The 25,743-nt window shown below is 48.3% G+C and overlaps 9 protein-coding genes across 9 annotated transcripts; 3 read left to right on the top strand and 6 right to left on the bottom strand.

Annotated features, from left to right (window-relative positions):
• Positions 1–1,568: 1,568 nt before the first annotated feature.
• Positions 1,569–3,589, bottom strand: YLR352W (F-box protein; the record flags this gene model as incomplete). The annotated part of the gene is made up of 2 exons (XM_031149634.1): positions 1,569–2,977; positions 3,133–3,589. The coding sequence occupies 2 exons, from the start codon at positions 3,587–3,589 to the stop codon at positions 1,569–1,571; spliced, it is 1,866 nt and encodes a 621-aa protein (XP_031005961.1).
• Positions 3,590–5,220: 1,631 nt separating this feature from the next.
• Positions 5,221–7,381, bottom strand: PHO23 (Transcriptional regulatory protein; the record flags this gene model as incomplete). Its single annotated transcript, XM_031149633.1, has 3 exons — positions 5,221–5,309; positions 5,339–6,153; positions 6,201–7,381. 3 exons carry the CDS (start codon positions 7,379–7,381, stop codon positions 5,221–5,223), a joined length of 2,085 nt encoding a protein of 694 aa, XP_031005962.1.
• Positions 7,382–8,002: 621 nt separating this feature from the next.
• Positions 8,003–9,152, bottom strand: LHYA1_G004675 (Dehydrodolichyl diphosphate synthase complex subunit; the record flags this gene model as incomplete). Its single annotated transcript, XM_031149632.1, has 3 exons — positions 8,003–8,567; positions 8,619–8,878; positions 8,901–9,152. The coding sequence occupies 3 exons, from the start codon at positions 9,150–9,152 to the stop codon at positions 8,003–8,005; spliced, it is 1,077 nt and encodes a 358-aa protein (XP_031005963.1).
• A 423-nt stretch (positions 9,153–9,575) lies between these two features.
• Positions 9,576–10,450, top strand: dsc2 (DSC E3 ubiquitin ligase complex subunit; the record flags this gene model as incomplete). The annotated part of the gene is made up of 2 exons (XM_031149631.1): positions 9,576–9,839; positions 9,893–10,450. 2 exons carry the CDS (start codon positions 9,576–9,578, stop codon positions 10,448–10,450), a joined length of 822 nt encoding a protein of 273 aa, XP_031005964.1.
• Positions 10,451–11,765: 1,315 nt separating this feature from the next.
• On the top strand, positions 11,766–13,093 carry manF (putative mannan endo-1,4-beta-mannosidase F; the record flags this gene model as incomplete). Its single annotated transcript, XM_031149630.1, has 4 exons — positions 11,766–11,958; positions 12,006–12,484; positions 12,551–12,831; positions 12,895–13,093. The coding sequence occupies 4 exons, from the start codon at positions 11,766–11,768 to the stop codon at positions 13,091–13,093; spliced, it is 1,152 nt and encodes a 383-aa protein (XP_031005957.1).
• A 1,213-nt stretch (positions 13,094–14,306) lies between these two features.
• Positions 14,307–15,080, bottom strand: PRTA_2 (Aspergillopepsin-2; the record flags this gene model as incomplete). Its single annotated transcript, XM_031149629.1, has 1 exon — positions 14,307–15,080. One exon carries the CDS (start codon positions 15,078–15,080, stop codon positions 14,307–14,309), a length of 774 nt encoding a protein of 257 aa, XP_031005958.1.
• Positions 15,081–16,853: 1,773 nt separating this feature from the next.
• LHYA1_G004671 (uncharacterized protein) lies at positions 16,854–18,605 on the bottom strand (the record flags this gene model as incomplete). Its single annotated transcript, XM_031149628.1, has 1 exon — positions 16,854–18,605. One exon carries the CDS (start codon positions 18,603–18,605, stop codon positions 16,854–16,856), a length of 1,752 nt encoding a protein of 583 aa, XP_031005959.1.
• Positions 18,606–18,864: 259 nt separating this feature from the next.
• tcf-29 (General transcription and DNA repair factor IIH subunit) lies at positions 18,865–20,939 on the bottom strand (the record flags this gene model as incomplete). Its single annotated transcript, XM_031149627.1, has 3 exons — positions 18,865–19,202; positions 19,316–20,740; positions 20,786–20,939. The coding sequence occupies 3 exons, from the start codon at positions 20,937–20,939 to the stop codon at positions 18,865–18,867; spliced, it is 1,917 nt and encodes a 638-aa protein (XP_031005960.1).
• A 927-nt stretch (positions 20,940–21,866) lies between these two features.
• KGD1 (2-oxoglutarate dehydrogenase, mitochondrial) lies at positions 21,867–25,054 on the top strand (the record flags this gene model as incomplete). The annotated part of the gene is made up of 2 exons (XM_031149626.1): positions 21,867–24,411; positions 24,516–25,054. The coding sequence occupies 2 exons, from the start codon at positions 21,867–21,869 to the stop codon at positions 25,052–25,054; spliced, it is 3,084 nt and encodes a 1,027-aa protein (XP_031005992.1).
• Positions 25,055–25,743: the final 689 nt, after the last annotated feature.

Below are 25,743 nucleotides of genomic sequence, written 5' to 3'. Positions count from 1 at the left end.
TTCGAAGTCGCCGATAGGGAGATGTTGGGGTCGGCAGGGCAGGACAGTCTTGTACTGATAAATTTATACTCTCCGAAAGAGAATCTCTCGTCGTGGGTCGTGCTCCCTTTTGCCGTAATTTTTCAGAGATGAAGATGTCGGTGCTTCTTCTCCGTCAATTACTCAACTAATGCCTTCCCTGCCACCTTAATTTCTCAACTTCTCAACCACCGCAACAATAAAAAAAAGCTAAATTCCGAGATGCAAAACAATTGAAGGGAGATGTTTCTTCTGGTAAGGTAATAAATAGATGTTGGGTTGTCAACTTAACGTTCTCACTGCTGCTGCACCGTACGGAGGCTGTATCTAATTTACGTAGGTCGATCAGCGAAAGATGGACAGGGGCAACGAGTCCACGACCCGCCGGCCATTCAGGGGCTAGATTTATTTAGAGAACGCGGGCGCGTGTGATTCGCGCTGCGGCCTGTCACAGTGCGGGTGGTGGGCCTTACTTTCAGGGGCTGTGTTGTGCCAACGCCAAAGTAGTGTCGACGACGCGGATACTCGGTCTCGGTACCAGACAAGAGGAATCCATCCTCTCCTCACAATCCAGAAGGGCAGCAGATACCGGTCTTATACATATAATCATACACTGCGAGCCAGACAAATACGTACACTACGCCAGTGTTGTCTTCTTGTCCACCATTTGCCGTATTTGACGACATGTCCAGTTCTCGATACCAGTTTGACGTTTGACAAAGTCGTCAGTCAGAACTCTAACGTTCCTTCGCCCACCTTCTTTTCCTTTTCTAATAAAACGGACGGCGATTGTTGGCGGACTTTAGTTTTTCGAAGGACGAACCAACCAACCAACCGCGAGGCAGTCCTCGCTCTTTCCTTCCTCCCCTCTCTCATCTTTTCTCCTCGGCGAATTTTGAATCGAATACCTTCCTTACACGATCGAGACTTATATGAATAAGATGGTGTTACTTAGTATAGGAACCAAGTGCTAGCTAGAATGTGTCTTCTCATTCGTTCTACTTATACTATGCTCATGATTCAGATGGTGCTTCAATATCTCCACTTCATCTCCACCGAATACTTTCCGTAGCTACCTCCCTGGCCCCTACAGTATATTCCACACTTCGACGCGTTATCAGTTTCCCGCCAGCCCAAGCCCATGTATAGCATCGTCTTCCAATAACCACCTCCTTCAAATTCAACAATTTCATGTTCTATATATAATTCATTCATTAATCACTATGTACTGTATCTTTCATGCTATCCTGTCCTTATCCAAATAAACACCCGCAATTTCACTAAATCCATCGCTCTCTCTTTTTTGCTTTGCTTTCTTTTGCTTTTGTGCATGGTTTTCCTTGCCCTTTTCTTTCTCATTTTCTAAATAAATATCAATATCAATATCCAAGAACCAAATTTGATAAACGCCATGGTTATTCGCTCGCTGTAATGAATGCAAGCCCGCTCAAACCATTCCCTTTCCAAATCCCATCGTCGAAAATGCAATGCAATCCAGTACCGAAGAAAAAAGAACAGGAGTGGAGCAGGCGACCGCCTCAGACTCAGAATTAACGCTTAAACATATAATGCCCGTACATCCCCCCAACCTCCGCGCGCGCAACAGGAAACTTCCGCATCCCCCAATAAGCAGCCCCCCACTTCCACTCCCTCGTGCCCCCATCTTTCTCCTCCTCCTTTTCCTTCGCGCTACCCCAGGAAGTAGGAGCAGAAGCAGTAGCAGAGCCCTTAACCCTGACCAACCAACTTCTCCTCCCGGCCTCCTTAACACACCACCCCACCCTCTTCAGGGCAGCGTGGCTTACCGAAACCTTCTTATGAACTTCATCGCTCAGCTCAAGGACCTCGAGAGGCCGAGCAGCGCGCTGGAGAATCGGGCATGAACTGCCGAAAAGCGTGCCGAGATCGAGTTGCGTGGCACTCAAATCGCTAACGTCGACATACCGCAGCTCGCTTCTCACCCAGTCCGCTTCCTCTTTGTCAGGCACGAAGAGCTTCTGGATATCAGACAGCTTGAGATTCCTGCCTAGGCCTAGCTCTTCGAGATGTTTGGTGAGTGGAAGCAAGAGCGGGATATGCGAGCTGTCCATTTTCGAGCCCTTGAGGGAGAGGCATTTAAGGGTCGAAGGGAGCGCGGGGAGGAGGGATGAGAGTTCAGTGGCGGAGAGGAGGTCGTGGGATTTTGCGTCCATTGCTAGGTTAAGATACACCAGCGTCTTTGCCGCGGGGTGGCTAGACAGGAATGCCACTACGGCCGCGCCAGACAGGTGCGAGCATTTGCTCAAGTTCAAATGTGTTAGTTGTGCAGTTGGCGGGATGGAGAAGAGTGAAGTGTCGGTGATGCGCGTGTGTGCTGCATCCAGATGCGTTAACCGAGGGAGGTGGGGTAGCAGGTCTGTAAAGACGCTGGAGGGAAGAATGGTGCATTCGTGCAAGCTGAGACGGGTGATGGGGAGGATCGGTGGGAGAGTGGACGTTTCAAGGACGCTGGTGAAAGCGTCGCGGAAAGATGTTGATGAGCAGGCGCAGAAATCGAGAGCTTTGAGTTGCGGCAAGTCACAGAGTAGAGTCTTAATGATCGCGGCGGATAGCTCGTCATCAATGTGCTCTTGTACCAGAAATTCTCGCAAGTTTGGCGTCAAAGAAAGACACTCAAGCAATGTCTTGGGAATCAGATTCTGTGTGTTCTCGCGTTCACGCCGAGTTTGTCCTGCGCCTGTTGGGTTGAAGTGTGAGAAGTCCAATCGTCGGACAATGGTACCTAAAGCTGGGTGCGCAGAAACATGACTGAGGAACTTGGCGAAGATCCTAGAGTGCGGGATAGTGATGTGTTTATACAGTGTTGCCAGAGTCGCTGCATGCAAGCCATGTGACGTGAGCAGCAGAGACATAAGGTCAATATTTCTCGGCGTGAAGCCATTTGGAGGGATATCAGTAGCAAGTTGGTCAATGATAGAGCCTGAAGTAAGTCAGTAAATATCATATAAAGCGAGGGCATGGGTAGGCTTTGAGGGTCAAATGATCAGGTGACCAGTTGACAAGATATGTTCGAGTCGCCCTGGAAAAGTCTTCCTAGGATATGTTCAGATGAGCATGATATTGAAATAGACGTACCAAGTAATTCCATAGGCAACGTCTCTAATGGACTTTTCCCAGCCTCGCACCTCCCATCCTCCCTCCTCGCCGCCACCGGAGCCCTAACGTCCCTCTTCACATCCCAATCAAAATTATTTCGCAACGCCTTCAAATCGCCAGAACTCTTACTGGCAACCTTGCCCCTGAGACTAATCGCCTTCCAGCCCCTAAATCCATTGCAAGGACACACAACGCCATGCAAAGCGCTCTGAGGATTTGTCATCGTCGGCGGCGTGATCAAGCCGTCTGAGATGACTTCTTCATCTTCTGCTCTCAGATAGCTAGAGGTCTTGGAAGTGGTGAAACTCTGTGCAATGCCGTCATCGCTCTCTTTTATACTAGAGAAACTGGTGCGGTCGTGGGTTTGCTTGACCATTTTGATGTTGGTCGTTGGATAAAAAGCAGCTTTGTGCTGGTGTGGAGTGGCGATTGCCATTTTTGCGAACTAATTTTGATTGATCGATATTTCTCTCCTTAGAATGAAACGAAGGCGCGATATGCAGATATGAGCTGTAAATCGACTCAACTCCAATCAAGGTCAAGAGTAAATGCGAAAGGAAGGTTTGTGTGCTTAGGAGGCAGCTGATGTGCTTGCTTCTTGAAAAGGTGACAGACACACTAGGATGTGCAGGAAATGCAGGAACTCAAGTACGAAGGGATGGAAAGGAACGGAAAGTCGAAATCCTGCAATTAGCTTGCGTGCTCTCCAATGCAATCCCAGATGCCTCCTAATAACCAAAAATGACTGGCGGTCGCCAAAAGACTCTTTGTCAAGAACCCCTCGAATTTAGTCAAGGAAACTCAAATCCTCTCAGACCTTTGCGGGGAAAAGCGATCCTCTGAGGTTCTTACCCCGGATTCGGAATAATGAAGTGTCAGAGAGGTGTAGGTACGAAGCAAGTGTGTTGATGGTGCATTAACGTGTTGAAAAGAGAAGGAGGAGGTGCGAGTTGAAGGATTTGGATGGGGTAATAGAATAAGAAAGGACTTCTACCGTACCGTACCATACCATACTCCACTAGTATTACTCACCGTAGCCTCGTCCTCGGGATTTAAATTTCCTAGGATGAGTTTTCTTTCACTACCAGCCCGGCCGGTCCCGAGAGTACACTATGCAGTAGTGAGTGAGTAAGTTCTGGGGCGAAAGATTCTCTTTGTCAAAGGCAGCCAAGCTAGAGCCAGCCTCGTGATGCCCACAGGTGCTGTTCAACTCATTACGGCATCCTCAAGCGCTGATTCGTCGTGATGATCTCTCTTTCCCTTGCTTTTGCTTACCGCCTGCAGATATTAATTTCACCATCATCATCCTGACACCATCCATCATAATCCGGGGAAGTGACTCAAGTGAGAGAGCCGATTTCGCTCTGGCAAGCTCTCCAACCGTCCCATCCCATGTGCGCTTACAAACGGATAAGTTAATTGTCAGAGCACACCGTTCTTTCTCTCTTGATGTTCATTAATCAATCACGTGTATCAAATCATACCATGGGTCAAGGTGTTACATCAGTTTTGTTCCTGCCCCGTCCCCATCTATCCCTTTCTTCCCGTCTCGCTTCGCCCTGTACACGTTACACAGACAGTTCTCGGGCAAATACATGTGCAGGAAAAGCTGTGAACGGCAAGCTTTTACCTGAAGATGAGGCTGCCGACCGCCTCGTGTAAGAAGACAGATTTCTTCTTACCTTACCTAATTATCCATTTCTGCCTTGTTTCTACACATACAGTACCCCGAGGTTCTTCTTACGTCTCGATGCTTATGTTAACAGCTCTTGGACCCGACATCCGTTCCACAGTCCTGGTCACATGTCATCTATCTCATCTGAGGTTTCGTCTCACAAGAAGCAGATCTGTCAAATCAAATCAATACCGTTCTTTTCTTTCCTTTCTATTGAATGAATAGTATGTAAGTATCAGAATGTAATTAAGCGCTGCTGATGAACATTTCTAAGAAGTTATATGATAATGGTGATAATGAACGACTCCAAGCGCCCCGAATCCGAGAGTATCGTGTCTCTATCAAACTCCGCAAATCAGACACCGCCGACCCGATTCCGTTCCGTCATTAAGTTACCGGCCATTAAACCTTTTCATTTTCATCTTTTCTTTGCAATCGTTGCAGTACCATTTAGCTACACGCAGGGTCGTTAGCAGGTGTCCTGATATATGGTGAAAATGGATAACTTACCATTACCCCTAGGTGCAACCTTCAGGCCCACACACTCAAGATGGAACCACTCCTTCTCGCAATCATCCGCATCACACGCTACCATCTCCCCATAACTAACTCCATTACAATAACAATACAGCGGCTCATCAGCCCCAATCTCCTCGTCCTCATCTTCATCCTGCACTGTACTGGCAGCATCATCCACCTCGATATTCTGCTGCGCAATGAGCTGCGCCGCCGCTCCAGCGCCTTTCTTATGACTCCTCTTGTTATGATTCGAGGTTGCTTCTAGAGCATTGCGCGAGGAGCGTGAACGTGGAGGCGGGTCGGGGAATTGTGGTATCGCTGGAGTCGAAGGCTTACTTGCTCGACCACTCTTAGTGGTCGTTACTGTTGTCTGTTGGATGGCTTGCATTGAGTCCCCGTTCGTTTCTGATCCCTCTCGTTTCGTCCCGGCTTCCTTCTTGTTGGCGACTACAACGTTGCTGAATATCTGGGGCTTCTCTTTTTGCACATCCTCAAGAATGTGGTCGCCCTTTGAGTTGTTGGCCGATTCTCTCACCGTTGCCTTCACTTCTGATATGCTTCGTCCAGTGACTGTTGCTGCCGTCCCGAGATCTGGTGTGTTTACTGGAGTGCCATTTTGCTTCGCTGTTGAGGATTCTCGCTGTCGGGCGTTCTCGAAGATAGATTGTGTCGAATTCTGCCTTGCTCGTGAGGTTACAGGTCTGCCATTTGTAGGGGCTGGAGATGGACGCTTCATGTCTGGGAATGTACTTCGAATGGGCGAGGAGGCTATCGAAGGGGACATGACAGAGGTTACAGTGTTGTTCCTGGCATTGTAAGTAATTAAGCACAGTGTATAGAAACGAGAAAATACCTCTTTCTTGTCTGCCCATTGGCTGCGCCGCCTCCTCTCGGCCTCTTCTTAGGTCCTTCGGGCCCTGGAGTCTCCCTTGGGCTCGACGCCTTTCCTTTCGTCGCGACCCCGTTGCTACCAAATACCCCGCTCATGGCTCGTTCCATGACTACCCCGCCAGACGGACCTTTATCGACCTTTCGACGCTTCTGAGGATTGCCGTTCGTCGCGGCTCCGTTTGTGATCCCTAATCCGACCCCTAGAGACGCATCTGCCGCCTTTCGGATCTTACTGTTCCCATGTAGCTTCTTCTCCTTGTGTCTGCCATCGTGATGATCGTCGAAATCGGATTCCCCATGAGGGTGTTTATTGCTTTTCTTCGCCAATAAGGCTTGCTTTCGAGCATCGCTTCTAGCGGCTGCTTCCTCGGCCATTTGCTGACCAGCAGCCGTCAAATGATTGACCGTTTGAACTTCCCTCCTTGATGCGCCACCGGACCCAGTCTTAACTACCCTATTATCTGGATATGCCCAATGTGTAGTGCTGCCAAAGCGTGCCTCATCACTGACCTCGAGCTCGATGTAGGGAAAGCACTCGTCGATGCGGGCGAGCTGTTTGTTGAGGGCTTCGGAAGCTGTAGATATAACGTGGTTCTTTTCGTCGAGCGAGACTAGCATATTCTGCATTGTATATGCGCAGTGTTGGAAGATTTGTCTCCGGGGGATATTTGCTGGATCGTAGGCCTGCGACGCGATGTCGGCATCAGGAACAGATGCGACAGAAGCAGGATGACCATTTATGATTGAGCCATTGACACTGCCTTGCGCGCTCATGGGCGTAGATGTTGGACCATGAGCATGTTGGCTCTCTGGCTGCCTTCGTTCTGAGAGAGGGGCGTGGAGGGCGGCGTCAATAAGCTTCCCAAGGTCATCCTCTGGCGCAAAGATTTTGGCATCGACTTCCTTGAGTAATGTAAAGTGTCGCATAAGCTCCTTGGGGAGAGCCGTTATAGCATCTGCGAAGTGTGTGATCGCGGGGAAAATCTGAACGCCTTTGTCGTCCAGACCGTCGCCCCTGGGCCCAAAAGCTCTGGCACCTGGGATTGAGGATCTTGGAGGGTTTGTTCGGGTCTGGCGTACGGGCTGGGCTCTGCGACTTGATGAGGGATCAGAGGGTACTGGTACTGGTTTTGCAGTCTTCATTGTGGGCGAAGGTGTTTTCGTCGAGAGAAGGGTGTTTTCGAAGAGGAAATCGGGCGGAACGCGCAAAGAGGATTTGAAACGCTCAGATTTGGTACATTCAACTTGTAGATTCCATTGAGAGCTGACATGAGATGCTTCAGAGAAAGGCTTTGTCGTAGGAGTGCTGTGTGTTGGTGGAGGAAGCTAGAAATGATGTCTCTGACTGCAGGGGATGGGCATTTTGGACCTCCCCCAAACTCCGTCACCCGCCTCTGCTGGAGTGAGTGGTGCCGCTTTTTCTGTCCACTGCAAGCCGCTCCCGCAGTTTTATTCCTAACCGTACCTGAGGCCACCAGACGATCTTTTATTAGAAATCCTCGGAAGGTGGAGTTGGAATTATATTTAATATCATGCCGATCATTTTGTAGACATGGGCATTTCAATCGGTAAAGGAAGCCGAATTAAAGTTTATCATCTATTCCTCGTCAAAGCTCTTGCTAAAGTTCATACACCGAGGTCTAAATTCCGTCATACAAGAACGGTACCAAATGGCAGAAAATGTCAGATGGAAAAAATAACTCCCCAACTCCCAAACCTTCGCAATGGCATTGTAGTTGCAATCTTCTCTATTAAACATTAGTTCTATCTGACCTTGATCTTCGGTTTCTTGATTCCATTGGCAGATCCTTTTTCTTCAATATGCTTCTGTTTCCACTGCCACTCAACTAACACCGGTAAGAATGACCACAAATCGAAATCCGGCCATAGAGTGTCTAGAAATACAATTTCGGTGTCTTCATGACACTGCCAGAGCATAAAATCGCTCAGCCGCTTCACTCCGCTTGTGCGAATCAGGAGATCTAATGGAGGGTTACCCGCAGTTAATAGATGTTCCTCAATGGTGCTTGAAGTGATGGTTTCTGGATCTGGATATAAGGGACCTTCTTGTCCATCATTAGGTGAGTCTGTGTGTAACGTTGTTGAAGATGATATGGAATCGTCGACGTCGGATGTGCTTGGTGTAGGGGATGTCGAACGTAAGGGCGAAGTGCTGAGATTCCTTGACCGGATCTTTTGTGTGATTCGAGTCTGAGAGAAGGGTCGAGCTTGAGCTGATAAAGGCCTGGAGTAATCCTCCACTGTGCTCTTAATGGCAGATGTAATCTCCTCTCGAGAGGTATAGGGGAAGCAAATGTTCAGAATACAGCTATACCTAATGTTAGCTCTCATCCTGGGGGATCTTCTGGGACGTACTCACTCTCCGTTATTCTTGGTCAATTCCACAGCTCTGTCAACAGCCTCCAAGACATCTGGCTTGACCAAGTCCCGCTGGCCCAACACCCGGATGCTCGCACCGTATTTCTGCAACAACTCCCCATGCTGTGACAATTGCTGTAACTTGATCTTCGCCATTGCCATCAAAGCATCCACCTCGTATTTCGAGCGCTTGAAGTTCTCAATGCTGAAAGCGTAGACTGTTACAATCTTGACTCCTGATTTATAGCAAACCTCCAAAATCTATATGTACGCATCAGCAAACGATCCAGAATATCGGGTCATTTTGTAATACCCTGGCTAAAGCTTCGAACCCCAAGTTGTGCCCCTCTACTGTTTCGATCTTGTGGCTCCTTGCAAACCGTCTGTTCCCATCCATAACAAAAGCTATATGTTGAGGCACAGGACCTTGTCGTAATGCTCCGATCAGGAGTTCTCGCAGTTGATTTACGGCCCATTCGATCGGAGGGGAGGATAGCATCCATTTGTGCAACTGGGAAAGGTGCATGGAAGACATATTGAGTCTGATCAGCGAGTGTCTTGGATTGTTTTGTCGAAGTTGGTGAATTTGAAGCTCTCCGGAGCTGCAGATTGAATCTCTCTAGATTTGGAAAAAAGATTGGATATCGTATTTGATCAAAAGATTCCCATTTTCGTGTCGTGTTGTTTTAGTTTGTACGCCTCAGCTTGTGCAGCGCAGCTCTAGGAAATTCGGGGCGAGCCTCGTGTCCAACTCCGAGCTTCACCTCATTGGTGGAACGGAAAGGCTGAGTGAGGTGGGCGCAAAAGCAAACAACTGGCTTCTTCCACCACACTCACTGGTAGTCAGACAATCAGTCGAGCACTTGTACGACAGCTACCTATACTGCGGAATGAATTAAAGATGCAATAACCCGTTCTTGATGGTCAGATTCCAATACGTCCTTAAATAACCGCCACAATGCTAGCAACCGGCTTCACCAGTGCTCCTGTTTCTCGTAGCCTTACATATGGCATCGTCGGCGCATCCATCCTTGCGAGCATTTTAGATATCAAACATTATTTCTTTATCCAAGTCGATCCTCACCTATGGCGGTATCACCAGCTATGGCGGATCCTCACCTACCAGCTCTGTTACACGAATTCAACCGAGGTCCTGTTTGCCGCCATGACGATATATAACATGAAGGTGATAGAAAGGCTATGGGGATCTCGGAAATACGCCGTAAGAACACTGATTATTCTTCAGGATAGATTCCTAATTGTTTGTGTATCTAGTCTTTTATCATTGTATCCTACTGCCTCACCGCCCTCCTTCCACCCATACTCCTATCCCTCATACTCCGCCCCCTCTCCCTCAACAACTTCAACTACCTCCCTGCGGGCCCAACCCCTCTCATCTTCGCCATCCTCGCCCAATACCATGCCGCCATCCCACACGTGTACAAATACCGCATCGCTGCCTCCTCCACCCCCAACGACCCCTTCGTCGGCCTCACCTTCTCCGACAAATCCTACGTCTACCTGCCCGCCCTGCAACTCTCGCTCTCCCAATTCCCGGGCTCGTTGCTGTGTGCAGTTGTTGGCTGGGTCGTAGGGTATTCGTGGCGGAATGAGGTATTGCCAGGGGCGCTTACGAGGTGGAGGGTCCCGGGGTGGATGGTGGGGTTGAAGAGTAAGAAAAGGGAAGAGGAGTTTGAGGCGCTGAGACGGAGGCTGGAGAGTGAGGGGACCAGTGCTGCCGCTACGGGGTCGGATGGGAGATTGGGGGTTGAGGGTGGGAGGAGGAGAACGCTGGGTAGGCAGCTGTTGGATCAGTTCCGGGGTGCGTTTTGAGATATGTGTTAGGGAAATTCATAGGCTGTTGCACCGCGACCACTTTCCATTTGTGAAAGGGGGAAATGTGAACTGATAATTGGGGTTCTGTTAAGTCTTAAAATGACTTCAACTATACTTGGACCTCGATTGATAGTCTTAAGGAGCTACACGGCGTGCGTTCATTGGGCTAGCGCTCTCACATGGATTGCGAGTGACGCCCGGGACGAAACTTCCCAAAACCAGGATTTCGTTGCTATTCTCATCCATTCAAATGATTTATGCAACATCAGTCTTGATATAATTTTGATTGCAAGTCCTTTTCACTGTGAGCATTGCGTTTCTAGACCGATGTATGGAGTGTGGTACATTAGGTCACTTGAAGCTTTTCGTCTGCTTTCTTTATCTACAAATACTATATTTTCCAACCATAGCTTTTTGTCACAGGTTTTCATACGAGGCAACTCAATTTGGAGTTGCAGACCCAACAATGTGGATAGAATGATATATCTGTCATAACTCACTTTAATATCCACCGCCGTGATGGGTCAGCTAGGGTCAGTTTCCCCGCGAATCTCCCAAGATGAGATGGGTAGAGTTATGAAACGTAGAGCTCCTTGTCATCTTCTCTATGCCGTCTCCAGCAACGTCACTTGTCCCACATGGTTCAAAACACATACGAGCTGTGCAGGAAGTCTAATTGTAGTGACACCTTTCAAATACGAGAGGCATACACACGTCAGCCAGATACAGCTTCCTCGTATATCCCAAGGCATGGCTATACGCTTTTCCACTCGGGCAGTAGAGCATGATGATGCTACGAGTGTAGTTAATCGTCACTAAAGAGTCCCTCTAGCTAGCACTAAAACACATATTTTCTTGCCTCGGTAGTCAAAATAAGTTGTCAAACACCAGCTGCATCTCTACATTGACTGCTTCTTATAACCCCCTGGTCTTCGCTTGATGCAACTGTCTATTCATAGTAGTCGTACTACTTCGGAGGGTTTCCCCTGCAGCAATCACCCATAAGCTTAATCCTTAGCGCCCGCAGGATTAAGGCTGACCCACTACCGATCCTTCCTTGGGTGATCTTCACTCAACCAGTCAGGGATTGCCAAGACTTTCCACTTCACTTAACCTAATTGGTCCTCGTGACGGCTCGTCCTTCCTTCGATCACTTAGTGCTCGAGTTATGAGATTAATATGGTCAGAAGAAGCATGGATGGAGTTGTTAATAGAGGAAAGTATATAGTTTTCTTAAGTCTCTCACGGAACATCTCCATTCTTAGCTATCGATCGCTCTCTTTCTCTCATTCTTTAGCAATTCTCTCTCATAATGAAGTTTTCATTCAGTCTTGTCGTTGGCCTCGGAGCCTCATGTTTGAGCGCTTCTGCCATCGAGAAACGGAACTCCTCGAAGTCTTGGGCCGGGTCAAACAACTACTACCTTCACGCCTTACACCCAGAAGAACAGACTACCTACATAGATGCTCTGAAGGGCTTTGGTACAAAGGTCGTGCGACTCTGGGGTACATTCTTCCTCATGTCTTCCTTAACTCCGCTAATCAACCATCAGTAACTGGAGGCTCTGACGGCTGCGCCAAATCCTCGAGCACCCAATCCGTCCCTGTCTACGAGAGTACCTTCGGTGACTACCAAACCAGCACACTAGCTGCTCTCGACTCCGTGTTATCCCAACTGCACGCTGCAGGCATCAAAGCCATCATCTCTCCCCATGACGCCAACCTCCTTCCCCCAGCCGGCTCCTCCACAGGCTACAACGGCATCGATATCTACGGAAAAACCTACGGCTCCTCAGATAGCTTCTATAGCAGCGCCGACGCAAAGGCAAAATACGATGCCAGACTCGCCAGTATCTTGAATTACAAGAGCCCGGCGTTCGGCAAAGCATGGAAGGATCTCTCCGAAGTCATCATGGCATTCGATCTCCAGAATGAACCTATGATCGCTAGCAAAGACAAGCTAGCTAACAACGACCCCGACGATTGGCTCTGTGGCCGCGCAAACAACATGAAGACGATTCTTGGCACATCCGTTAGCAAGCCCCTATCTTTGAATTCAGACCACGAAAGCTAATGGTGTCATGTCTTCTGGCAACAGGCGGTAAAAATAGCAACCGGTGGTATCGGCGGCTCGGAATACTCAGGCCACGAATACAACATCATTGATAAAGCGCTCAAGTGCTCAGCCATCGACATCCTCTCCTTGCACGGCTACATGACGCAAGCCTCGCAATGGGCAGCCTATGTGCCCAAGCTAGCGGACCAAGCAGCGGCACAGGGGAAGAAGGTTATGGTCGAGGAGTGGGGCGTAGGAACTGGTTCAAATTATGATAGTGTTGCGAAGCAAGCGGCTGTTTTCAACAACGCTGGCGTGCCTTGGTAAGTCCTTTATTTACTTGCTTGAGATTCTGGTATTTTAATTGTTGCTGATTATATGGATAGGCTGTACTGGATGGTTATCCCGGGCAAGAGCGTGGACCAGACTTGCAATGGGGAGACATGCTGTCACCAGGGGCTCTCGACGGATCAAAGTGAAGCCTTTGAGGTTGGCATCTCGAGTTCAAGAGCAGACTTCAAAACGCTGTTTGGGAATGCGAATGCGGCGTCTGGATACCAGGATTGGACTGGCTTTGTGTATTGATGCGCGATATTGTATTATTAGTGTATCATTAGTCGATTCGTCATACATCTCAGTGGTTGAATCTATCTTCACCGACTTCAAGGTTTGATATCCGTTCATCCTAATCCACCGCTCTATCACCTATCCTCAAGGCACAAAAAGAAGATGCCACAAAAAAGACATTCACTAGGCCATATAACCGCAACCGAAACCAACCCACTTTCAATCTACAAGACAAGGAAGGGAAACGAGGGAAAACTTACTAGGAGAACCTGATTCCCATATAAACCAGACAGTACGATATTACCCAGCTCAGCATCGAACTCAGTCTTTGCAATCTGAGGATGGATAGCAATATCACACAACTCAAGTCAAGATATCCATTCTCCGTTGCAGATAGAATCATTGCTCAATTAGTTGTATGGTAGCAATACCACACTACGCGGAATGTAAGATCTTAATTCCTGGCATAGTGCAGTAAGTATCAATATCCCATCTTCTCTATCTACTCTACTCCAATTGCATTTTAGTAGTAGGTAAGCATGCAAGTTGCTCCTAGGAAGTGGCTTAATGGTATATTAGGTGGTGTATAGCAGTAAATGGTATTCTATTCTTCGTTGTGGAAGGTCAGTCAGTCAGGAAGGAAGGACTTTTCGGCCGTGGTCCGGGCGGAAGAAAATCACTTGATTGCTATTTCTTGGGTGAGTTGTTTGTTGAATTACAGCTAGTTCTGGAAGGCGTGTGTTAGTCACAGATATTTCAGTGCAGAAAGTGAGGAAAGTTTCGGTTGCGTGGCTAATGTGGATGTTTGGGGGTTTTGTATGTTTGTTTGTTTTGGCTTATATAGGGGGAGATAGAATAAATTAAAGTAGATCAGTGGGCTGAACCGAGGGGCTAGGGATTTTTGGTTCCTGGATTGATTGATTTTGGCGGTTATTATTTTAGTGGTTCATATCTCAGTTCGGCTAATATGTAAATCGAAGCTGTCTGGCAGGGTTTTGAAGAAAGTGGAAAGAGAGTTTTGGGCGGATATTTTAGAGCCATTATGGTGTTATTGCAAGTAACTAGTTCTTAAGTTGAATTAAGAATCGATCCAAATGATTCTGAGAGTCCGAAGCCCTTTTTGCCCCTTCTCTTCAATCCCCCACCCCTTTCACCCCCTACCATCTCAAACACACCAAACCTCCCAATCATTCATCCCTCCATCTCGCCCCTAACCCACACTTTACCCAATTTAGACATACTTGACAACAACCTCGTCGGACCCCTCCAAGGTAACACTAGTCAAAACCTTAGAGCTCTGCTTAATATCCAACACGCTCGCCCCACTACTCCCCTCGCTCCCCCCGGTATACCCAGCCGTCGCATCAGTAAAAGTGACCGTCCCGAAATCCGCAAAAGTAACCAGCGAGCCATTCTCCTCAAAGTCCTCTACAATCCACTCTGCATTCTGGCCTCCCAGTGCCGCAGTGCTAGTAAGAGCCTTGCTGACAGTTTTCCCCGTCGTCAAGTTCTCAATGACCGCCGTACCGGCAGTGGACGAAGACGATTTTACCGAAACGGAGACCGAGTCTCCAGCGCTGAAGGTGATGCCCGTGAAATCGTACGCGTAGTCGGGGTACCACTCATACCATGCATCATAACTGACCTCGCCGTCGGTAACGGTGAAGTCGAGACCGGTTTGCAGGATAGAGTTTGTGTACGTGTCGCCATCGATGCCGACCCATGCGGAAGCTGAGCCGCTTCCTGAAGGGGTAGGAACGACGAATTTCGCCGAGACGGCGTTGAAGGTTGTGCCGGCGGGAGGGGCGGTCAGGACGGCGCCAGCCCAGTTGGAACTGTATTCTACATTGGTTTCGTTGTCCAAACCGTCTGTGGTTCCTGTGGCGGGAATCTTGGGGTGCGTGGAGCGAACACGGTCGGAGCGTCGTTCAACGCGCTGTGCGATGCCGGCGAAGGCGGTGCTGAAGAGGAGAGCATTGCTCAGGGCGATGAGAGAGTACTTCATGGTGGGCTGAAAGTTGGGATCTTGAGTAATCTTTGTAGGACTGGATTGCGAGAACGAGCAGAGGAGTGAAGGCTTGAGGATTGAAGCTGGAGATGCCGATTCATGGTGAGAGCACGATGGACTTTATATGCGTCGATAGCTGCCAAGAGGAAATGCCCAAGACTGCAATAGGCTGAAAGAATGTTCTTCTTGGCAATAAGGTAATGAGAGGAGATGATGGCGAAAGTCTCTCGAACTTGGTCAGTTGTGATATGTTCCCCTTGGACGAGAGCGGCGGAGCACTTGATTAGGAAGGCGTCTGCAAGCAAGAACAACACCATATGCTTGAGGCCTCATTTCCATCAAAAGCTATTGATGGGGAGGGCCACGCAACATAATGACGAAAGATTGGGATGTATTACAGCAGCGAAGCTGTTTTTCCAGACAAGCTGTCGCGGATGGTTGAATAAGAGCCGCCAGTGCTATTGGGTGGACGGAGAGACATTAACGCGTACCTGAAATTGTCGGACGTATAATCACCTATCCGCCAATGAAGGCCCGCATCTGGGCTGCAGGCCTGAGGATCCTTGACCGGGCCTTAAAGTAAGGTTCGGCTGGGCGCGAACTACCATGTAACGTGTTGACAACAAGTACAACACTTCTACAACAGATGACAACCAAGTTCTAAAGAAGGAGGGAAGTACTTGGGGTGTACCGAATGGGCAACGTTGCAGTCAACAGAACGAAAGCTTGACTTCTTATAGCAGGTCAAAAGAATCTCAAATGTCGAAATGCAAAGCATTCAATGACGAAAAAAAGACGCCATCGGCATTCGCTGGGGTCCAGATGAAAGGAACCGGCAGCTATCAATAGACCACTTCGGCGTTTATATGGCGACATAGCACTCCATTCAGATCTGAAGCCAGTAGATGCCAAGCCACTAGGCTAGTGGGGCGGGGGCGGGGCGGCATTGGGGGAGAAGGTAGCTGTGCTAGGACCAGCTACAAATGCTTGTCAAACCTTGTTTGTCAATGCTTGTTCTCCCAAGACTGCTATGGGGGTATATACCTCCTGGCTATGTTCTGCAAGCTACAATGTGGTTAGCTCAACTTCCGGGATAGTTAATACCAACATGACTTGGTGTCCCCTGTCGATCTCGTCTTAATGAACCAACCAAAAAGCGTATACTTATTTACTACTCGATTCTGGACAGAATGTTATGTGTTCATAGTAACATGGTATACAGTAAAGCGGAAGAAGAGGGGTATAATCCGGATAATTGTCTCGACTCGTGAGGAGTAAGTGGGATGCGATTTGGGAAATGATAGACATTGGGCTTCTGATGGCAACTGCTGAGAATACTAGGATGCGAGAGATGGTAAATCAGCAAGATGAACCCTAGATATTGCGCAATTCAGTAAAGGAACATACCTTAAGCTCTAGAACCATTTCGGAAGGACGGGCCGTAGTAGAATATGGGTATGCGATCTAAAAAAGTCGCATCTGAAGCGGGCAGTGTCGGAAGTCCAACATCGTATTGCATTCTCATAGGAAGATTTTCTTCTCGCACTCACTGGATCTTCTCCAAATTTGGAATACCATAGTAGTGTACATTCCACTGAATACGTAATGGCATTACAAAAGAAACCCGAGATAAAAACATTGATTCTCAATGTATGCTAAAACCGTAAGCAAAACAAACCCTCCATCTCAGCGTAGTGAAGAGAATTTCTAAGTATACATTGAACAATACGCAATATACCTTTTGATCATGACACTCAAAAACTCTCACAATTACAAGGCAACTGCAGGCGTCGAGTCTAGAATGATTCTCCTGGGACCCACCAGGTCACTTGGGCCATCAAAGCCGTGCATGCCCATCTCCTCGTCAGCCTCAAACCCGCAGCAAATGAAGCAGAACAAGTCTGTACTTCGTTCCCACCACTGGTCCAGTTTCTCAGCAGCTTTCACGAAATGGCATCGCCAACACCTAGAGTCATCTATTTTGATATTCGCATTTCTTGCAAGCGAAGGTCTTTTGGATGAACCTCTTGAGGTGGGGTTAGGTGAGCCCAGCATTGCTGTCCGAGGGGATGGTACCGTACCCGCTAGAAGTTGTGTTGTTGAAGAGGCTGATATGGGACGGCTGCTCCACTCGCCCGTAACGCCAAATTCAGCTGCAGTAGAAACTCGAGGCGATGACGCGACTGAATTTGGTCCGCTTGGTGAGGATGTTGGCGAGGATGTTGGTGTTATGATATTGGCGGGATTCAAGCGAGTTGGGGATAGAGATGACATGTTTTCGGTATTGGCTGGAGCTGCGTTCTGGGAATTCACACCATGATGCAAACCTTCGAGGCGTGCCTTCCGATTTTTTCCATGTGGACATTTTCTAGTTGATGGCACCTGAGGAGAATTCGGGATTGCTTCCATCGGGATCGGGCCAATCGCCATCGGGTGTAACGCAGAGGTACTAGTCGATTCAATTGCATTTCGAAGAGTGTTCATTTCAGAATCTCTTGCTGTAGCGGAAGGCGTGAAGCGTACTTGTTGGCCGAGTCTGTGTTGCTTTCTCAATCTAGACGTGTTTTCCGAGCTGGTAACATGTGTAGTTCGCTGCTGAACTGCTGCTACGGGAGCATTATTGAACGGATGTTGGACAATATGTCCATATACGCTCCTGGGTGGCCTGAATACTGGAACCCGTCGATTTACAGGGGCAGATACAGATCTGGTTCCATTGTTTGGACAATGACGTGGCATTCGAGAAGATAGAGTGAAGCTTGCTGGGAGGCCCAAAAACCTTTGAAGGCGGGATTGTTGAGGAGCAGATTGTCGTGGTCGTGGGGGGATATTTTGGCCTCCCGTCCAAGATGGCATGCCGGGGGGCGTTGGTCGTCGTTGTAACGGTGCGTGGAGAGGAGCTTTGGGCTCTGCATATACCTCATGAATTGCAATAGATGTAGTCAATGCTCCCTCAATAATCGCACATGCATCATGATATGGTTCTTGAGTTCTAGCAATGTCATCCAGACTGAAGGACTGCTTGCAACGCGGGCTTTTGGCAACCGTGAAACTGTCGCGATGAGTGAGAAACGGAAACTTCGTCATGTCATTAACCGACTTGGAACGCGCGAGGGAGCCAATAGTAGTATAGCTTGTTTGCTCCTTTATTGGGACAAGCACCGTTCCACGGCCGTACCGAAACTCGACGTCCTGGACCGACGTCCTGGTTGGATGTGTAACCCTCTCCCGTGCATTTTCATCATTCTTTCGTTCACCGGTTGATGGCTTGGTCTCAGACAGCGTGGCAAGGGCAATTCCGTTCCAGTTCTCGTCGCTACCCGAAAGACAGCTGGCTTCGAATATCGAATCGTGCGAAGTTGAGATGTTATCGTCGGAGTCTGATCGAAGGACGAAGGAAGTCTTGCGCCGGATCCTTCTGACTGGTATCGCAGGCGGAGAGAGATTCCTTGGGAGCAGTGGCGATCTCGTTTGCGCGGGTGGGGTATTTGCCCCAAGAGAGACGCTTTCGTTTTCGCCCATTGCGTCTATCCAAAAAGTAGGCGTAGTGGGCAGCATCTGTATACGTCAAAGGATGTTGATTTATATCATCGCAATGCTAATCAAATGCGCGTGTATGAAAACAAGAGATGATGAGAGAAATGGAAACAGGAAGTGGGGGAAATGCAAGACCACGTCGAAATTTAGACTTTTTGAGGTATCAACGCCAACCTTCCGTGGCCCCTTCCTCATGAAATAACGCCGTCGCTATGATGCTTCGTTAAAGACGAAGTTTCCAAATCTAAGATGTGTCGATTCCCTCAGCCGCCAAAGCCTTTTTGTACTCCTTCATTGCCTTTTGGATGGCCCTAGTAGTTGGTTCCATCATTTCCTTCACCACCTTCTCGCCGCCTGCAACAGATTTCGGATCCCATTTGGTCTTCTTCTGAGTCCTCTGATATATATCTAATATGTCCTGTTTGGTTCTGGCAATCACTTGATCTCTTTCCTTCTCAGCATCAGCGGCAACGGCGTTGATACGATCCATAGCTCTTTCGAGAGTTTCCACCATTTTGGCCAACTCACCTGCACGATCAGGATCGCCCGAGAGAAAGATCGTCCAAAAATGGTGAAGAAATTCTGCGATTGGGAAAGTTAGCAATTATTGGTGGCCTAAGCAATTACGAAAATGTGGAGAAGTTGTGCAAGATTGTTTTAAGAAGATCCAAGACGCTGCCAAAATCGGAGCTTACCAGTGGTAGTTGCGTGAGTTAAGGTCAACCTGTCGAAGATTTTTTGGGATAAACCAGCCAACGATGTTTGAGCACTGGAACCATCGATCTCTAATCGACGAGCCTTCACTCCTTCCAGAATTTGTTTTTGTGCATCCACGAGGCTTGCTTTACTACCAACGTGGGCCGTCTTTCTTTCGTCTTCACTATCACTTTCCTCAAGCACTCCAATAGCTGAGCTCAAATCTAATCCGCGGCCTGTGCCATTGCCTATACTCATGGGATTAACATCGCTTCGCAGTCCTGCTAGTACTTCAGATGGCACTTGTTTCGCATATAGAGCAGCCTCCGCAGACACGGCCGACTTCTCATTGGCGAAGAATTGACTCTGCTCTTTAATATTGAGCATTATGCGATTTTCTGCTGCATCACCTTGCAAATCCTTCAGAGCAAGCGCATTGAAGGTTTCCTCGTCCATACCAATAGGGTCAGCGGGATCAACATCAGAAGGAGCCACATGAGCCATGATTTTCTCGCTCAAACTATTCAGCGTTCGAACAATGGGTACTTTGGCAGCGGATCCAGGTCTCATGGTGAAGTCTGCTCGATTGCCGCCCCTGCTTCCACCTTGGTTCTCCTCATTGCCCTCAAGGTCGATGATATTGGGTATGTGCAGACCTAGGAGTCTTTGATCCAGACCAGAGTCATTGCTCGCATCGAGATATCGATCAAAAGTAGGATCTGTGCCATCAGTTTCGACAATGCGCTCTCCCTTGAGCTTTTTGAACAAACGGCTGAGAAAGAACCTCGACCAAAACTCCATCTCATTCAGCTTAGGAACATTCTCATCGTATACTCGTTTCACTAGAGGATGCTGGCTGAATATGAGCTGGACTTGCTCGGCACTAATGTTCATCTTGAGCTCGCCATCGACTTGGCGTGGCTTCACAGCGGACAACACATTGTAGGCACCTCTTTTCTGGTGACTCTCTACCGCATGAGCTCGCAAGATATTCGTTCTCGTGGACCAAAATTGTGAGTTGAACTGAGAATCTGAGATTATGTCAGGTTTTGTACGCCTCGCCTCCATATACGTGCGATGCAATGCTGGGTCCTTCTTCATGAGTGACTGCTGCAGTTCAATATCAGTCTTCAAGCCGGCATCATCATACCACCGCGCCGGCCCAGAAGTCGGCTTGGACGTGACAGCACTAGCAATGGCCATGGCTGCTGATGTTGCACCATTCGCTTTTGGTGTGTTGGCGTCGTTGGCTTTGAGAGCACTAATCAAGTTTGTCAAGGCATCCTTGATAGCATTTGCCTCTCCTCGAGGATTCGAGGGAGAATTGAAATGGAAGAGGTGGGTTACAGACTCGGACGCGTCAGGTGGCTTTTCGAAGATCTTCAGCATCACCTTTGCAGCTGCCTCCGGAGTTTGTTGCAAATCTGTCAGGTTAGCATAAGTCCAAGAAAGTCTACCGCACTACATACTGGTGATATTGGCAACAGCGATGGTCACAACTTTCTCTGCATCTCGAGCTCCTACAGGCTGCCACTGGATCGACTTCTGGTCTTGGGCAATGCTGAATGTGCCATCTTTCTTCTTGTAACCAGCAGCGCCTTGGATTGTTGGGACTGGAGCCATCTTTTAAGAGTGTAGACGTGGAGTTTCGGAGGTGAAGCATTTAGAGTGGTCCCCCAAAGTTTCCCTCCACACACACCGAACGGGAGAATAGGGAGCTTCAGTCCATGCAGGGAGGTTCCAGCGTTCCCCAGTCCCTGAGTTAGGCCAAGTCCCCTTGAATTGCCCCCGGACTCTTCCTTATAGGTCTAGATGTATGCACCCGAGGGACTCAAACGGCCACAGAAGCTTGATGCCCAGTCTGGAATTTTGTGCTCGTCACGAGACTGCAGTTTAGGTTCACTAGGTAGGTGTAGGTTGATCATATACGGTCGACTTTCGGTTACCGTACCTCTAGGAATAGCCGGTCTGCCGTACCGTACCGCACCGCACCGCAATCGCCATGACGTGCAAAACTTCTACTTGAAGTGAGAACCTTGGTGGCAATATAACATAGATGCCGAAGACTGTCCGAGGTTTCGTGGAGTTCTATATAATAATATTAACAGTAAATCAAGAAAGCTTTGGGTGTATTTCAGGCGTATTTCATGCTATACTATTTACATATTTTACCCGGAAATGAGACTTTTCTCTTTGTAAGATAAAGTACCTACAGTACCTAGCCTTTTAAGACTGAGCAGTCTTAATAGGTTTTGAGAAGCATGTTGGTCCAGTCCGAACAAGTAAGTCATCAATACAGGCTTTTAAAACTTTTAATATGTTGCGAAATCTATACAAAGTCATTCCTCTCTGAGATTTGACGTAATCCTAGATACCGATGCTAGGGGAAGGAAGATATATATAGCCTCGGCACGTGCGATATTTACCTAAACAAGCTAGCGCCAGCCGCGAGATTTAATTGTCCTGTTGACCCGAGTTATACCGGTTTAAAAACCTACACCTACTCAGTTCAACCACTTCATTCCTCTCTTCTATCAGACCTACTGCGCAATGCTCTCGCTCAGTAGGACGATTGTCCGGGCGCGGATTGCCCGGATACCTCTACGTCAATGTCCTGCCATCCGTGGATCATTCTCTCGAACCTACGCAACTCCCAGCCCCAGCTCGAGTTCTCCCGATCCAAATGACAGCTTCCTCTCCGGAAATACCGCAAACTACATTGATGAGATGTACATGCAATGGAAGGAGGATCCATCAAGTGTACATGTCTCATGGCGGGTCTACTTCAAGAACATGGAGAACGGCGACATGCCAATGTCCCAGGCCTTTACGCCTCCCCCAACTCTCGTCCCTACACCTACCGGAGGCGTCCCAAGCTTTGTTCCTGGACTCGGAATGCCTGCTGGAGAAGGCTCTGATGTTACGAATCATTTGAAGGTCCAACTCCTCGTTCGCGCATATCAAGCTCGTGGTCACCACAAGGCCAACATCGACCCTCTTGGGATCCGACGTGAAGCGAAGGAATTTGGCTACAAAGATCCGAAAGAGCTCCGTCTGGATCATTACCAGTTCACCGAAAAGGACTTGGACTCCGAATACAATTTGGGCCCGGGCATTTTGCCACATTTGAAGAAGGAAGGCAGAGATAAGATGTCATTGCGGGAAATTATTGCTACGTGTGAGCGCATCTACTGCGGCTCCTACGGAATCGAATACATCCACATCCCAGACAGAGGGCAGTGCGATTGGCTACGGGAGCGCGTTGAGGTTGAGCAACCTTTCAAGTACTCCGTCGACGAGAAGCGCCGCATTCTCGATCGCCTAATCTGGAGCTCGAGTTTCGAAAGCTTCTCGGCTGTAAAATACCCCAACGACAAGCGATTTGGTTTGGAAGGTTGTGAAACTTTGGTGCCGGGAATGAAGGCTCTCATTGATAGAAGTGTTGATTATGGTGTTAAGGACATCGTCATTGGAATGCCTCATCGTGGCCGCCTCAATGTTCTTAGCAATGTCGTCCGCAAGCCCAATGAATCAATTTTCAGCGAGTTTGGAGGATCTGCAGCTGCGGAAGATGAAGGATCTGGAGATGTCAAGTACCATTTGGGTATGAACTTCGAGCGACCGACACCATCTGGCAAGCGTGTCCAGTTATCCCTTGTTGCCAATCCTTCTCATCTGGAGGCTGAAGATACCGTGGTCTTGGGAAAGACCCGAGCTATCCAGCATTACAACAACGATGAGAAGGTGCACACCTCCGCTATGGGTGTCCTTCTTCACGGAGATGCTGCTTTTGCTGGCCAAGGCATCGTCTACGAGTCCTTTGGACTTCATGCCCTCCCTGCCTACTCCACTGGTGGCACCATCCATTTGGTAGTAAACAACCAAATTGGTTTCACTACCGATCCCCGATTTGCCCGTTCGACCGCCTACTGCACAGATATTGCCAAGTCAATTGATGCCCCTGTGTTCCATGTCAACGCTGATGATGTTGAGGCTGTTAATTTTGTGTGCCAGTTGGCTGCTGATTGGCGTGCTGAGTTCCGGAAAGACGTGGTAATCGATCTTGTCTGTTACCGGAAACACGGTCACAATGAGACTGACCAACCGTCGTTCACTCAACCTCTAATGTATAAGCGTATCCAATCCCACGAGCCACAAATCGATATTTATATCAACCAGCTTCTAAAGGAAGGTAGCTTTACTAAAGAGGACATCGATGAGCACCGCAAGTGGGTTTGGGGCATGTTGGAGGAAAGTTTTGCGAAGAGCAAAGATTATTCACCAACATCGAAGGAATGGACTACATCGGCATGGAACGGTTTCAAGTCACCAAAAGAACTGGCCACCGAAGTCCTTCCTCACCACCCCACAGGCGTCAACAAACAGACCCTGGAGCACATCGGAACAGTGATTGGCACAGCTCCAGAAGGCTTCAACGTTCACCGGAATTTGAAGCGTATTCTTGCAAATCGTGTCAAAACTGTGAACGAGGGTCAGAATATCGACTGGTCGACTGCCGAGGCTCTCGCATTCGGATCTCTCGCGAGCGAAGGTCATCACGTCCGTGTATCTGGACAAGATGTAGAGCGTGGAACCTTTTCGCAAAGACATGCTGTCTTCCATGATCAAGAGAACGAAGAGACTTATACCCCCTTACAGCATGTCAGCAAGGACCAGGGCAAGTTTGTGATTTCAAATTCTTCGCTGAGTGAATTTGGAGTTCTCGGCTTTGAGTATGGATATTCTCTATCTTCGCCTAACGCTCTCGTCATGTGGGAGGCGCAATTCGGAGATTTTGCCAACGGAGCACAAGTTATTATTGATCAATTTATTGCTTCTGGTGAGGTGAAATGGATGCAGAGATCCGGCCTCGTTATGTCCTTACCTCACGGATATGATGGACAGGGTCCTGAGCACTCTTCTGGTCGCATGGAACGATTCCTCATGCTGTGTAACGATAATTCTAGCGAATTCCCAACGCCACAACAGCTCGAAAGACAGCACCAGGATTGCAATATGCAAATTGCATGCATGACAACTCCTGCTAACTTGTTCCACATTCTGAGGAGACAAATGAATAGACAGTTCAGAAAACGTGAGTTTCTCTCCCCAAGCATGTTCCGCGAGGATAAGCGAAGACGGCCGCTCTTAAGATGCTCCAATTTTTCTAAAACATTGACATTTACTAACATGTTGTAGCCCTCATCATATTCTTCTCCAAGTCTCTCCTTCGTCACCCTGTCGCAAGATCACCGATCGAAGATTTCACTGGAGATTCGCAATTCCAATGGATCATCCCAGACCAGGAGCACGGTAAAGCAATCGCTGAACCGGAGGAGATCGACCGAGTGATCCTCTGTTCTGGTCAGGTTTATGCCGCACTCATCAAGCACCGTGCCGAGAAGGGTTTGAAGAACGTCGCCATCACTCGCGTCGAGCAAATCTTCCCCTTCCCATGGCAACAACTCAAAGAGAACTTGGACAGCTACCCTAATGCCAAGACCATCGTCTGGTGCCAGGAAGAGCCTGCCAATGCTGGTGCCTGGGTCTTTACGCAACCTAGAATCGAGACTTTGCTGAACAACACTGAACACCACGACCACAAGCACGTCATGTTCGCGGCACGCAATGCTAGCGGTAGTGTAGCAACGGGATTGAAGAATGTGCATACGAAGGAAGAGACTGAATTGTTGGAACGTGCATTCAGCATTGTTCAGGACAAGTTGAAGGGAGAGTAGGTGGGGCTAAGATTGTAATTTTAAAAGTAGTAGGAGGGGGCATGCTCAATGGCGTTTGTATCACTCTGTACACAACTGGCTGATAGGGTGCACTTGCAGGTGTACACAGCATCTCAAGAATGCACATGAAATGGAATACTCTGGGCATCACATGCCGACTTCATCGTTAATTAGCATTCAATAGAACGTTATTATTTGAATTATCGCACTACTCATCCAGCATAATTGTGACTTTAATTATTTATAGACGGGAGGTACAACTCTCAGCAGAGGGGAGCAGAAGTTATCACACTACTACTCATCGAGCGCTCATTTTGCGTAGCTCGAAGTCTAGATCTATACTTCTAAGCATCGACACCGTAGAATCAAGCAGTGCAATGAGATTTTGAAGTTCTTCATCCTTTAAGTGTTCTCGCTCAACGGAAGTGGTGTTAGAAACGCCAACGCCTCCAGTCCAAATTCGATAAGATCTGCACAGACACGATAATCCCTGCAACATATTGAAGCTTAGTCCAGATCCCAACTTCTTGCGATGTGCAACAAACTTTCAAGTGATTTACTCTTTGGGAAGTGAATCCCCAAGTCTCAAATGTATACTGTACAATGCGGTAATCACGTGCTTCAGAGCCCGGTGTAAAGGGGCAGATTGAAAGTTACCTTAAGTTGGAAAAAATTCTCAGCCTCGAATT

Source organism: Lachnellula hyalina, assembly GCF_007821495.1.
Source record: "Lachnellula hyalina strain CBS 185.66 chromosome Unknown contig00053, whole genome shotgun sequence".
Lineage (NCBI taxonomy): Eukaryota > Fungi > Ascomycota > Leotiomycetes > Helotiales > Lachnaceae > Lachnellula > Lachnellula hyalina.
Note: the sequence above shows the minus strand (reverse complement) of the source record. Positions and strands in the feature narration are given on the sequence as shown.